Raw genomic sequence first — 16,241 nt, 5'->3', positions numbered from 1 at the left:
GAATTGGGTGCCTGAATGAATGCCATAGTTTGGAAATCCATTTATCCCTTGGAGCTTGCATTGTTCTTGTTGAGTTGTGAGGATGTCTCTAGCGAAACAAGAATTGGTTTATGGAAATCTATCTACTCGTAGCACCAACCATTTCTATCATTGTACTTAGGATCCCTAAACCCTATCTGTTTGCTTTTTATTCCCCAGGCTGAGAATCGTAACATCGTCAGATGCAAACCAGCTTGTCGTAAGCGTAAGTCCCCTTGTGTTACCAGCAAAATACATCAACCGCTAAGCTATCCTACAGTCAAGACATGACATTTGGAACCTTGAGGTTGTCCCCTTTGATCATCTAAAACAGCATTAGGGATTTCCTTATGCAAGAGAGGATAGGATACATAGCATTCTATTTTGTGTTGACTGGAGAGAGTCGGAGCACGACTTTAGCTACGTCAACAAGATGTTCCTGCCTCTTGTGGGCCAAGAGGTGAGTTGTCATAGTGGGATGTTGTGCGCTCTTGGGCTTAGATGGGTCGAGCAGTTTATAGGCACCCTCGCGAGGCTTTCCTACCAAAATAAACTATGATTGGTTATGGATAGAAAGACATGTTTATCATTCTATGTAATATATTTGCGATTAATCCATGTATTTACTTGTCTATTCCTAAGTTATTACAGGCACCCTCACGAGGCTTTCCTACCAAAATAAACTATGTTTGGTTGTGGATAGAAAGACATGTTTATCATTCTATGTAATATATTTGCAATTAATCCATGTATTTGCATGTCTATTCCTAAGTTATTGAATGACTAGATGAAGTTACTCTTGTATATTGAAAAAATGATAAACTATATTGTGGAATTACTAATGTAGGACAAAATTTAGGTAATCACTAGTTGGGAACATTACAATTGGTATCAAAGCATAATCTTGCCATCCTGTGAAGAGTAATATAGGGGATACACACACCAAACCTCCCTATAATAAAGACACATAAAAACACCATTCTCTCTAAAAATGACCATGAGAGGCTTCGACAAGAAGGATTATACTTCAATTGTAAAGAGAAACAAGAGCGAGGCCATGTTTGTAAACAGGAGGAGGGAAGAAAAAAGAAATTGTGTTACAAGTGCAATGAAGAATGGGGGAGTGGACATGTTGGCAATCTTAAGGACCAAATAAAGAAAGGTTTGTGTTTCAAATGCAAAGAAAATTGGGAACTAGGGCACATATGTGGGAAAAAAAGTTGAGTTCATAATAGAAAGGCAATGCCAGACAAAGAAGCAAAAGAAAAATTGAATAAGAAAGCAAGGTACGATAAATGAGATCTCTAAAACATCTAATCAAAAGAGGAAGGGACAATAAACAAATGGAGTTTCTTGGAGGAGCCAATTTAGTAACACTCAACATCCTTACAAATTACCCAATAAGGAGCATTTATGATCTGCATTTCACAAGATTGGATAGAAATTAGAAATTGCTTGAGGAGAAGCAAATTTGGGAGGGAAGGACTGTGATATCCCCATATTATCAAATAATAGTAATCTATATCTGAATATGCTTATGCTTCAAATATTTAATAATGAGTTTATTGTTCATTCAAATTAAAGATTTGAATGAACCTCTTAATAATAAACAGATTATTATATTACATATTTTATTAAATAACATCTTTATATTAAAATTCCTATTAATATTTCAAGATCATTAATTAACCACTAAATCCCAGAAAAGAAGTGGTTATCACAGAAACAGTAAATAAATATTAAGGATACTATTAGAATAATCATCTATATTCAGCATACTTCAATAATTGCAGACCAGATCTGACACATGTCAGATCTGTCTGCCTTTGCATCAATTAAATAAACCATACATAAATAAATACAGCGATCCATATACAAGTTAACAATGCAGCAAATAGATTAAGGGACATGTTAAGAATTATGTTTAAATTAACATGTGTTATTAACCATTGATGAGGTGTGATAACAGCAGCACCTATTAATTAAAAGGAAAAAGACAATTTATCAAGAGTCGCCACTTTTGCAAGGATGGTGTCCGTGGGAAACGACATAATCTTCCATCCAAATGGAGGGATATTTATACAGCATATCAACCACTCAAAAGAGGCATGTAATGCTGAAGGGAAAAGCAGTTCGGTCAAACTGAGACTAGAACAGCAGTCACCAAAATTATTGGTGGGGAAGATTCATGACTTAATATTGATTGATTACCATTCCAATAAAGAAATTTATAGATTATATGATAAGAATATTAATGTATAAATATGATAGGAATAAATTTCTTATATATTTAAAGTACTTAATATTCTTGTATTATTAATAGAAATTATTATATGAAGAGAGTTAATAACTCATATAATAAGTAATTAACAGATACATAAATAATTAGTAATATAATTTAATTCATTATATATATATATATATTCTCAAATCAGAATAAGGATAATAGACTTATATATGATAATGATGTTAGGAAGATTTATGTTTGCTTGATATACATACATATATACTTGAAATAATATCAATAAGATTATTATTTATATATTTATAAAAATGAATTATAAATGTATATATTATTATGGATATAATGAATGTATAAATATGATAGGAAGGATAATAAATTTCTTATATATTTAAAGTATTTAATATTCTTGTACATAAATAATTGGTAATATAATTTAATTCATATATATATATCAGAATAAGGATGATAGACTTATATATGATAATAATGTTAGCAAGATTTATATTTGCTTGATATACATACATATAGACCTAAAATAATATCAATAAGATTATATCAAAGTTACCCCGAGTTTTCGGGACGGGGACGGGGACGGCAGGGGACGGCGGGACGCGTTTCTGGGATGGCAAATTCTTTTGCCAAATTTGGGGACGGCGGGGGACGGCAAAGGGGACGGCTATATAAAATATAGGAAAAATTTAAAATATATAGGAAAATTTCAAAATTCTAAATGTTCATATGAAAACATGGATAAAGCATGCATACATACATTATATTCATATGAAAACAATAAAACATGGATATAGCATGTGTATGATACTATGAAAAGTTGAAAACATTTAAGAATGTAAATTCTGAACATACAACATTGTTAATACTCAATAGACAATATGCAATTATGCATTCATAAATCAAAATTTCAATTCATTCACATTGTCAATATGCATATCAATAGACTCGGAGGTTAAATTTTCCCTACTTCTATCGACCTAGTTTCCCCCCATATTTTTCAACGGGGATTTGGGGGCAGCGCCCCCAAGGTGGGGTCAAGAGGCATTGCCCCTTGCGGGGTCAAGATATAGGGCGGGGTCGAGGGGCAGTGCCCTGCGAGGCCAAAAAAACTTATTCTTTAATAAAGGCGTTGGGTGTTATTTTTCTATTGACTCGCTGAGTTAGGCGATTTTCTAATCTGTGTCAAAATGCCCAAAGGCTACACTGCTGCCATATAGTTTCATTGTCAAAATTATGAATTAAATTAATAAATTTAAAATTTAATTAATGTTATCTTTTAATTTTTTTTATTTTTAATAACAATTTGAATTAATAAGTAGAAAATTTAAATAAAAAATTGAAACTACAACTTTTTAAATTTTTTTAATATTTTTTAAGGACCTTAGAATGGGGGACGTCTGGCCGTCCCCGGGACGTACAGACATCCCCCAGAGCTAGGGCAGGCATCCCCCCGTTTCCGGGAAGTCCCCTCAAAAAACAGGGCAATTTGGGGACGGGGGGAAACGTCCCCTGGCTGTCCCCAAGTCCCCGAAACGTCCCTGGGATGGGGACGGGGGTTTTCAGGTCGGGGATGCGTCCCCAGGTAACACTGGATTATATTTATATATTTATAAAAACGAATTATAAATGTATATATTATCATGGATATAATGAATAAATTACTTTGATTATATTTTCTTAGATTATTTATATCTGTGCGTATGTCTTATGTCGCAATCAATCAAAGGAATAAATGGAGGAAGTAAGTTGGGGGATTGCAGTTTACCCGTTCTCCCAAGCTAAGTAGGCTACCCCAATTACTAATTTAGGATAAAATTCAGGTAATCACTAGTCCGGGACATTACACGTGCATGCAGAACACTGAGCAGTGTGTAGAAACCACTGAAAGTTATGGTAGAAAATGCCAGTCACATGCACAGACTAGGGTAGGCACAGCATAATGGTAGGGTTGTGATCAGAAATCCTAAATGTCAGAAATACCAGAGATACTTGAGCTGCTAAAAAGTGGAAATCCTAGCTGCGAGAAATTGGAAACTTTAGCTGCAAAAAATTCAATCAGCAACCTGACATGTTTGTTATGTGGTTACTGTTATCTGAACATAATTTCTGTTTTTAGGTCAAAATATGTCTATATTTATGGTTTTAATATGTTTTTTGTATGGATGTGCCCAAAACATATTCTGTACCAGCATACCTGAATCCCCAAACCCAAACCAGTTAGTTGGCTTATCATTGCAAAGTTTCTGTTATTGGATAGGGAGATTGTGATTTTCAAGACCTCCGCTATGCTCTAAGGCCCAGAACTAATAAAAACATGTGCTCTGAGAAATGAATTCTACTGCAAAGAGTGTGTATCATATGTTGTACCAGCATACCTGAATCCCCAAACCCAAACCAGTTAGTTGGCTTATCATTGCAAAGTTTCTGTTATTGGATAGGGAGATTGTGATTTTCAAGACCTCCGCTATGCTCTAAGGCCCAGAACTAACAAAAACATGTGCTCTGAGAAATGAATTCTACTGCAAAGTGTGTATCATATGTTCCAAAATGCAGTTTTGAAGTTGGAAGGACAATTTTTTTAATAGCCAAGCCATTAAAATACCAACTTTGGCATATAATCTGGTCTGCCATGTCATAAACTAGGAAATGGCATGAAAAAGTAGTAAATGTCGCCATAATAATGTCACAAGGACAATTTCCAGCTGTTGGAGGCACTCAAACCTAAGAACGAATTAGAAATCCCACTGTATATTGACTAGTCAATTTCATAGTGTTTTCATACCTCTTATCAGATGCATTGATTGATACTGAATTTGGTGCCATCTGTGTTTTATATTAATCTCATTCAATAGGGGTATCTTAATGTCGTGTCTTCACTACTCTGATTGCTATATCTAAGGAAATTGACAATAGGATTTGAATGCAAGAGAAATTGCTATATATTTGCTAGAAAATAGATCTCTGTGTTAAGCACATTAAGAAATCTGAAAATCTAATTGGAATCATGGAGGAATGATCAAGTTAAGGCTCAAGGCAAGTAGCTTTTATTTTTATGTTCCATGTGGTTATTGTTTGGTGTTTTTCTCTCTTGCAAAATACACCACTGCTTTGGATGTTATTTACTACAACCCTATCAGCGGCTACAGGTTTTCATCGGATAATGGTAGGCATCATCTGCCTTACTGTTTAGAAAAGGTTGAGGATTGTCTCTCCCAGATCAGGTATAATTTGATGTGATTAGAGTTGTTTCTGTTTGATTGGTCCCAGACTCTGCCAAGTTGTTCCGAGTGATTTATCACCAGATTATATCAATCTGTGATCTCAAAGGTAGATGGCCAAGAATGGTGTGTGATTTGCAGATAACAGAGTCTACTCCATTAGAAGGAAATGAAGGGTTTAAAATTTTAATCTAGCTTATACGTTCTTTACCTAAACTTCCTTAAATTTTTTTTTATGTACTGGGTGTTGGAATACTTCAGACCACTGAGAAGGGAGGGGGGTTTGGGGGTGAATCAGTGGTCAATAAAACTTAAACAAATGACAATTAAATGTTCAAGACCAATAGCACCAAGACACATAGCATTCTATAAAACAAACAGTGACAAGGCATATAACAATCCACTGATCATAAGAACCATAGATCCACATCACATTACACATATATTTGAGTGGAAAACCCTAGAAGGGTGAAAGACCACCCCCGGATGGAAGTAACGAGTTGACAACCGGAGGACCCGGAGGATCCAGATAAATAAGGTGACGTCGAACTGCTTTCTCATTGGTCTAGCCCATCTCCAACTACCCGGTGAACATTACCCGCCTACAGGGGGCAACTCCCATCCGATGGAGCCTCATTGACTATAGCCTGGAGAATTAACTCCCTCCCATAGACACCGGGCGAGGTTCTGCTGCTTGCTGAAAGGAGTTCAACCGGTCGATCCAACCAAATTAGTTTATCAGGAACTCGCCCAAGCCCGGTTGAATAGATGGGCCTATCTCAGCTTCAGAGCGGGTCCATCCTTTATACTGTGCCCCTCCCTGATTTATTCTCGCTGCCAGAACAGATAGATAGTAGGGGCCGGTCGAGCACTATAAAAGTAAATTTTATTACGCATCACTGGCCATAAACTTCACTGGTTACAAAATGTCTCACTGGTCATAAACCTCACTGGTTACATTCAAAGCACCAACCCTAGGAGCACAAACCCCCTTACAAGTTTAGGAGCACCAACTCCATCTATGTAAAAGATTGAAACACACAGAGTACTACTCTGCTTACATTAACACCACTGGTTACAGATGGATTCTGTAACTCAATCACATCTCTCATTTCTCTCTCCAAATACAAAAGGTACAATGACATAAAAAATATATATGACCTCTGCAGTACACAGTCACATCCCTACTATTCTGCCATCATTCTCAGAACAGAATTATCTTTTCTTTCTGTGATACCATCTGCATTCATAGATCAGATATATCTCTTATCAACCCAAGCATTATGGACATCAAACCCTTGATCAACTCCTTATCTCTGCAACAAAAACTAAACACTGTACATTCTGCAGAGTTAAAACATTAACGTGCTATTAAACATTCATAAGATCTACAGAAAAACCGTTCTCTCTTTCAATGCACATTCCAGCTTCTTCATTTTTCAATCTACGTTGAGTGGTTAGAAGAATCTGCTATTTGCAGAACCAAAGTGGTAACCACGCGTCAATCTTCTATCACAGATTCACAAGAACTAGCCATTGATGTTTGAAAACTTGAACTTCATACCCGCATATGCTAGAGATTGAATATCAACTTTTGGCATAACTATAAAGGTCATATTAAGGATTAATATTATCAACCCTTGAGACTATGCTGTTTATTATGATCATTAAAGTTCCTGTCATTGTAACTGATTTGTCACAAGTTCCTGTCGCCATGGTGACAGGATGCAGAAGCTTATATTGCAACCCCTTGGCTACAAACTTTAACTAACTTGTCTGCATTAAAACTTCAAGTGAACATAACACTAAAATATGCAATGCATCTTGACAATCATCACCCTTATGCAAATGACATATAGCTTCAACTTTGCTGTTCACAAAACATTAACTTAACATGCCTCAAATGTAAAACCTCTTCAGTACTTGACAACTATGATTGTATTGGTACCAATCTTGATCAAGGTATCATACTCAACTTTACCACTTGACGTCAATGACAAACAAATGCAACACTGGGAGAGTGTTGCAGCAATTGTGACCTGTAACATTATAGTTATGCAGGTGTGTGTGATTGAAAAGCAAAGAAAAGAGACTGTGAAAGTTGAGGAGGAGATCCAAAATGTTGTAGTAGCAATGCCAATTGGGGACTCAAACAAATGCAACACTGATAGGGCAAAAATAGTGGAACGTGTGACTGTTGATGTAGGAGCAACAAAATTGGACCCATAGACTTGATGAGATTTGATTAGAATGTCATGGTTTTCGCAGTTTAGTTTAAATGATTAGATGCCTTTTATGCCCTTCATTTTAGTTCTTCCCAACAGAATTGCCATCTCTTGCTCATTAAGTTTTTGGTGTATTTACAAATAACAGTCAATTCCATTATAAGTAATTGAAATGTGAAATGTTTAATATTTCAATTTAGCTTATGTGAGCTTTACCTAAAATGTGATCCTTTATATTTTTAGTATGTATTTTGAAAGTGTTGGGAACAATTGTGACCTGTAACATAATAGCTATGCAGGCATGTGTGATTGAAGAGCAAAGGAAAGAGGCTGTGAATGCTGAAGAGGAGACAGAGAATGCTGAAGTTGCAGCGGCAACTGAGGACTCAAACAAAGGTGACACTGAAATGGCAGAAGCTGTGGAACCCGTGACTGTTGATGCTGAAGAAGCAAAGGTGGACCCCTAGGCTAGTGAGATTTTATTCAAATCTCACAGTTTTTGCGGTGCATTTTCAACTAATTAGTTGCCTTTTACGCTCTTGTATTTCAGTTGTTCCCAACAGAGTTGCCAATCTCTTGCTCATCAAGTTTTTAGAGCAGCTCCATAGTTCTTTCATTTTTGTTGTCAATTCATTCTATGTAGAATGCTCATATGGAAATATCCAGATAATGGACAACTTGCAATTTGGGTTTTGATCTATTGGTCACTGAATCATTGGCTGTCACAATGGTGGATTTGCATTTAATTTGTGTATTATGACACCAGTTTGCAATATTGATTTTAATCTGTATCTAATAACGTGTCTGTAATGTTTTCTCAATATGTTCCAAGTGTCTTCATTTAGCGGTGACAATTTCACTCGTTTGAGGATATAGAAAGTTGCATGAAAATGTGGTTGGTATTAAACTACTGTTTTATAAGGAAACTTGAATTGTAAAAAATGATTCTGGTACAGAGCTTTGTCTACATGTACAAATTGTAATTTAACCTCAGCAAGACAAACACACATTTGTACACGCACAGATATGCACGTACACATGCACATGCAGACATGTATGCATGTGCTGCATACAATCTCTCTCTCTCTCTCTCTCTCTCTCTCTCACACACACACACACACACACACGTTTACTCCTGCACAAGCAGTCTTATATAAGCATATTCACACACAAGAGATCACATATGCATCCACGTGCATGACACACCTGCCCATTTTCTTGCCTGCATGCATTATGTATATATTAAAGCAGCTTCATTAATTCACAATCTTGAATCGATTCTGCATTGAGTTTGTTGATCCTTTGTCAGTGTCTGTGGACAACAACAAAAGTAACAAACACTATTGTTTTATCGTATTACTTGGATGAATGTTGACAAAATAGTACTAATTTTGATACCTAGAAGAAAGCTTTTGATGTCTCTCTAGATGTTCATCATCTCATTAACGACGTTTGACGAGCAATGCATTGCACACCAAGCCAGGTGCAGCTCATTACAACCTTCTGCTTCATATGCTGACACCTCTTTAGCATCAGAGGCCATTCAAGGTGTACATTACCATGTTTCAAGGCAAGAGTGATGCTAGTGCACTGGATGAAGAAATGCACCTGAAGCATTTTCTCTTATCATCCATCCCATCGATGTCGAGTTCTCTTTCATTGCATTGAAGATTGTCTACAATAGTTTCACATTGGTGGAAGTCTACAACACACATTGTGGAGACAAACTCCAACCTGTCTACACATGGGAGGAATTTGTCAACAGTCTGCGTGAAGAACATCATCTTCTCAAACAGTGCGAGGATGAATATGTATTAAGTTGCAGAAATTGAGCCAATGAAAGGAATAATCAGTCCAAGTTTTGTTCAAACCAGCTTTACAAAGTATCTTCTATGTCCTTGCTATGCAGAGATGAAGCGAACGAGGCATTTAACTGACTTTTCACTGAAATCCACATCAAGATGGAATTCCTCTTCATTGATATATTGGGGTATTTCCACAACTCCAAGATCGAATTGAAACCCAGTATAAAGTAGAAATTCACTTCTTTATCATTCGAAGACACTCGGAAGTCTCAACCTATATCTAGCACACACAACCGTGTTGCACATAAGCGATGGATCAAGTTCAACCTTGTTTAGTCCAATAAAGAGTATTTTTTTGTTTAGGTGCAAGTCATTGATGATAAAGTATTGATTATTAACGGAAGTTGTCATCAATGTCATGAACCAATTGGACGAGTTCATATTTCCTTGGATACGATCTCTTCAAAACCTCGAAAACAGAGATTTTTCTACTTTGTTGAGCATGTTGTTAACTCGTAGTTTGACACTACTTACTGCCATCTGATAAAATTTTAGAACTACTTTTATTGATTTGGAACTGCGTTAATGTTCTCATGCATGGGATGGTTGTTTTACTAGATCAAATCCAATGAAGTTTATCGCACGTGGCTATTTGATTGCAAATGTTATATGTACATATTTCAACTCAATAGATGAGTTCGCCACACGTGAACATTGATACATCATGTCTAATATCCGTGGAATCATCACCACGTATATTGTTAACCACTTAGAATCGATGTATAATAAGTTTATGTCACTAAAATTATTGATTTGTTTTGAATGACCTTACCAATATGATATCATAATTATCATATTCCTTAAATACTGAATTTGAATTACCTATCGTTTAAAAAATGATTTTGTATGTGTGATTCTTACATGTTTGACAGCTCTATATAATTTAGGAGATGCCTCGAGGTCTCTTGATCTAATAACAAACCTTTAGTTAGTGATGTTCGTGGTTGGATATGGTTTTTATGAGACATAATTAACTTGATTGACATGAATGTACATCAGTTAAAAATCTTTGCTTTATGTTACTATTCATGATTATGCATTCTACTTAATTCAACATTCCTTTTTTCATTATGCATTTAGTTATTGTAAATGAGGGATACTGATCCGCTCGTAATTGTAAGCTTGCAATGCACGGTTATTGGAAAATAAAATCAGACCATTCCTTACTATCGGCATATGTTTGTGTAATTGTTTGAGAAAAGACGAGTAACATCTCGCAAACTGTGGGTGGGTAAGTGGGTGAGATGGTACGAACTCTTTGGTTGGTGTAGAAACAGTCCCATTCTCTTGCATTTTATTTTGGCCCAAATCGGGCCATGAACAATGTATTCACTCTTCTAAAGTCCTCGAGTATACACAAATAGGCTTTAAATCATGTAAATTAAAATCATTCATGCATTCTTTTACAACATAATATAAGATGACATCTATTATTTTATCAACAAATGTTTAATATCATAATTGTTGTAGTTTATTTTAGTTTTTGGTGAATCAAAATACTAAATGTTTTAATGCTACTTTCTATTTTAATTTGAAAGATCATTTTTTGTAACTTGAAGTATATTGAATTATTACTCGTTTTTATTCATAAATGGTTTACATAGGGTGGGGTTCAATGAGGGGGCTGCATGGTCTATTTTTAAGGGGTGGGAAGCCCCATGAAGTTAAAAAAAAAGATTGATATAGGATTAATTGAAATCTTTCCCTAAAAACTAGCAGCTTTTACTTTTTAGAACTATAGGTGAGGGTTAGAAATTGTTCCACTAGCTTACACTTTTTTCTTACCACTTGTCAAGCATATGTAGTTTTTCAAATTTTATCAATTATTTTTTATTTTTAATATTTGTTTACTCGTATAAATTGAATGTGCTGAATAAGAATATTGAGAGCTTAAAAACTGCAATTTTTATCAATTAGTATTTTTATTTTTAATATTTGTTTACTCATAATTGAGAGCTTAAACTTTTAAGCTTGAAGTACACTATAAAATTAATGGGACACCCTACACTAAAATAATCCTAAAAAATCTCAACAAAGCTCATTGAAATTTCTTAGGAAGCCCCCCTCCATGGGACCCCACCCATACGTTCAAGATTCTTAAGTAGATCCTATTGGAATTTAGGTTATAAATTTTATACGAAATCAAATGCTTCTATTTTCATATAGTTAAATAATACATAATGCTGATTTATAATATTTACATCTATATTATAGGAGTGTTCCTATAATAACTCATAATCAACTCTCACAAAAATAAATAAACAGAAGATCTTAACTATATTGTATGTATGCTAAAGACACACTAACAACCTACAAGAATGATGTATTATTTTTAATGCCCCTCTTATTACATCCTTTTTAAATGAGGATAGGCGGACTAGCAATATTTGATGAATGCATTTAGTAGTTCATAATAAATAAAAAAAGATACGAGTAGGGACATGCACATCTATTTGCAACAAGCAATAGTGGAACTAGCACCACTACACTTCCTTTAGTAGGACTAACCATGTTGGTCTTTTATTCAAGGACAAGGATAAAAAAATCTACCCATGGAATCAAGGATAGGGACTAACACTTCTATCCAAGGTCATACAAGAAGTTTGGATAGGAACAAGCACATCCATCAACATCGAAGTTATGAATTGGGACACACATTTGCTCACAACAATTATGATCAAATACAAATACATCTAATCATAATCACCTAATAGATGTGATTGGGGACAAACACACCCAATCACAAACACTCAAACAAATAAAATTGGAGACAAACACATCTAATCACAATTACAAATATTTCATTTATTTAGAAAATGTATTCTTCTTAATTGTTCTCATGTGGAGGGTTTTAAATAGCTATTTCAAAATAACATTTTTCATCATTGTTTGCAACTAGTGTCTTATTTGTATTTAACTTGTTGTGAAGGAGATCCTTAGCATGTTGAATATAGTTCATAATAATGTGCCTTTGTCTTGCAATATTAGTACAAAATTTTGTCCTTGGAGGATTGATTTCTTGTTGAAGTAGAAGAATTGGACTTAGATGAACAATTAATCTTGGTCTTGATAAGAATTGCAGTTTCCTCTATAGTTGAATATTTTTTCTTGGTTCCTTCATCAATTAGGATAGAGATCATATATTTTAGAGTTTTTTTATTTTGCTCAATTTGAAGACAATATTACCATAGCTAGAAGGCACACTATTCAACAAAATAGTTTACACACACACATGCTCCATAGGTTTGAGCATACCTTAGCGATGGTTATGTGGAGGTGTCACATTGACCATAATCATTTAGCTTTACTATTTATACTTGATTTGAGTGTGTCCCTATTTAATTTACCCACGTTGATCCGAGTAGTGCCATTGGCATGATTCTAGAAGACCCAACCCTATGTGAATGCCCAGTATATACGTGTGTTTCAAAATTGGGTTAGAATTGTATTTTCCATAAATTTGGTATGCAAATATGGTTTCATGAAGTTTAAATGAATTGAATGTGTTTGAATGAAAAAAGGATAAATTAAATTATTTTATTTTATTTTTTAAAATAGAAATTGTGAAATTTAAATAAATAAAGTTAAAGAAATATGAAAAAAGAAAATGGGATAAAAGAGAAAAAGGTCATTTTTATTCAATATTATTTTGAAAGAAATTGCTCTCGAAAGCCTCTTCTTGCCCAATTTTTCAAAATTGGTTTGTGAATGCAATTGTGGATGAAATTTGATGGGGTTTAAAGCAATCGAATAGGAATGGGTCAAAGAGAATGCTTGTGGATGGATTTGTGCATTCATGAGGTTTGTTTAAAGATTTCTTCATTTCAAGTTTTAGCAAAATTTGAGGTAGGTTTCTCATATCTTTTTATTTTGACATTATTTCTCAATTTGAATTCTTGGAATAGGATTGAGGGAATATAAGGACCTCCCAATGCCTTTTGTTTTGCAATTGTTCATTGCGTATAATTTATTGTGTAAAAAATTTGAGATTTTTTTTCAAACCATGGTTATGGTGCCCAAATTTTTAAGAATTAATTAAAACATGAATCTTATTTGAAAAGTATGTTGTTGGACATATTTAGAATCAAAGGATTTTTTTTGTTTTTTAAAATTTGAAATTTAAATTTTTAACAAATTTTCAAGCTATTTTGATGGTAGTTTAAAATTAAAATTAAAATTAAACCCATTGGAATAACATAAAAAATACAATTTTAAATTAAACTATCATTCAAATGGGTTTAACATAATTTTTGGCAATATTTTTTACATTATTCTAATGTGTTTATCATAAATAGATTAAACTATCATTCCCACATTCTAAAACATACAATTTCAAATTAAAATTAAACCCATTAAAATAACATAAAAAATATTGTCGAAAATTGCTTTTGTGTATTGTCTTCATGCCTTGTTCAAAATTCAAAAAATTGAATGTTTTATGTGAATTATGATGTTTGGAATTTGGATATCAAATATGTGCCTCATGAAATGTTAAATGGTATCCCTTGAATCACATGTCGTGTATTTCATGAATAAGTGCAATTATGCATTGATTTTTGAGCCACTTGTTAGTTTTAAATATGTGATGTATTTCTACTTTGGTCTTTTTCATTCTTGAGATACTCTTGGGAACCTTGTTGGTATTTCACCTCATGATTATTTAATGCCCTGAAATGGTTGTATTGGAAGCTTACCCCAACTCTTGTGAGGGGTATAACAATGTTCCATTTGGTGAGTACATAAGGCCACTACCATGGTTCTACTATTCTCGTCTCCTAGAGTTAGCTCATTGAATGTTGAGTGAGATCATATATTTTACTTGTGTTGAGAATGTGACTTGATGCGTACTTGGATCCTATGTTTATTTTGTGATTGGTGTGAGTGTATGCCTTGTCCCCATGTGTTTGGTTGTTGTGACATCCCCTAGCATGGTAGGATTGGATGTTTTGATTCCAGATTGTAGGGTGGCATAGAACCAACATTGGGGACTAGAGATTTGAAGATCATGGATCGAGTTGGCTCTTGGATTCTTATCCCCTCCTTTTATTTTTTATGTATTTAATTGTATTTTAATGTAAAAAGTGTAGTTGAGGATATTTGAGACCCATTACCTTGTAATTGTAATGTTTATTGGACCTCCTTATTGGATGGAACGTAATCATGCCACATATGTGGTACCAATTATATTAATGTTTTTATGTGTATCGATGTTTGTATCGATCACATATGCTTCCATGTATGTTTTTTAATTTTTTTATGCAATTACATAAAATGAACTTAGGATTATTCGTTTGGGATTTAAAATGAGCATAGTGCTTAGAAAATGGATATGAGAATATTAATGATTGTAGGAACATTTCCTTTGGGATTAAAATGAATCATTATGTTGTTGTAGCAACTCCTTGAACTCTATTTTCATAGTCTAAATTGCAAAAATTATTGTTAGTGTTTCAGATTTCAATGGTCGAGATTGCAAGTTTTGGGTTATCATTGTCTATGAAAGGGGTAAGCCTTAACCTTGAACCTTGATAAATGAAGGCCTCTCCTCCTTCTTCAACAAATAATATAAGTGTTTCGGACATCAAACATCGAACTTTCACCATAACACAAGCTTATTTGTGGTAGATAGAAAGTCTCATCCCTAATCCTCAATCCTCAAATTGTAACCTTTAGTCTTGCACCATTGAGAGTTATCAAGTGTTAGATATTGAAGTTTCTCTTCTATTTTTAACCCCTTTGTAAAATGTGTAAGTCAAAACCCCAACCCCCAATCGATGATAACTATCTTGTCAAACTTTGGAGTTCTTGACTTCATCAAACTCCAGACTTCAAAGTTTGAGATTTCTCTCTTCCAAGTTACTTCTCTTTGCAAAATAGGTAAGGTGTAATACCAATCCTTGGTTTTATCAATAATTCCTCTTTTAGGTTTCATATTTCTCTAGCTTGTTGAGATCCAGCCCTCGAGGTTTAACATTGATGATTAATTTTTTGGGGCAACAAGATAACTTGAAACATCGAGCTTCAATACCCAATACCCATGTTATATTGGTGGAAAGGCCAAAGGCCTACCTTGATACCACACAACATTGGGGTAAAGTTGAAGGACTACCCCAACACCTTAACCATTAATAGCTTGTTGGAGGTTAAAGGTTGGGCCTTTAGCCTAACTCTCGTCATCCTTAGGGGAAGAGTTAAGTCCAACCCAGAGCACCGAGGACCAAAAAAGTTGGAGTGGAGTAAGGCCTCCCAAGTAGGCAACTCCTTGGGTAGGTTTTCCTTGGTTTGAAGGTTTGTCCCTGGTCTTGTTCAGTGTATTGGAGGAGATGTGCCCTCATCCTACCCCTTGTCCTAAGAATGGTCAATGTTGTTGGCTATTTGATTAGTGTTGGCTCTTGGGCATTGTGTCACGATTATTAGTATTGCTAGTGTGTTCTAGTTGTAGATTTGAGGATGATGTTTCCTCATCCTATCCTTGTGTAGTGTTGTAAGAGAACATGATATGGGTTAGTGCTAGATCATTGTTGGGTGTTGTTCCCTCCCTCAGAAGATCTTTATTGTGAATTGCCCCATGGTCATTTAGTCCTTTGTTGGTACCTCTTTCTTATGCAATGGCGTGATCATTCTTGTTTTCATAACCTTCATTTAATTGTGTTCACAT

At 34.6% G+C, this 16,241-nt stretch overlaps 1 protein-coding gene across 1 annotated transcript in view; it reads left to right on the top strand.

Annotated features, from left to right (window-relative positions):
• The window catches only part of LOC131075853 (uncharacterized), a 67,465-nt gene extending 58,924 nt beyond the window's left edge, over positions 1–8,541 (top strand). Inside the window, exon 3 of the mRNA XM_058012771.2 lies at positions 8,018–8,541. Within this exon, the coding sequence (XP_057868754.1) occupies positions 8,018–8,185 (168 nt within the window). The 3' untranslated portion in view covers positions 8,186–8,541. The remainder of the gene's footprint in view (positions 1–8,017) is intronic.
• The last annotated feature ends 7,700 nt before the right edge of the window (positions 8,542–16,241 follow it).

Source organism: Cryptomeria japonica, chromosome 10 (genome assembly GCF_030272615.1).
Source record: "Cryptomeria japonica chromosome 10, Sugi_1.0, whole genome shotgun sequence".
NCBI lineage: Eukaryota > Viridiplantae > Streptophyta > Pinopsida > Cupressales > Cupressaceae > Cryptomeria > Cryptomeria japonica.
The sequence above is the reverse complement of the archived record's forward strand: the minus strand, read 5'-3'. Positions and strand labels throughout refer to the sequence as shown.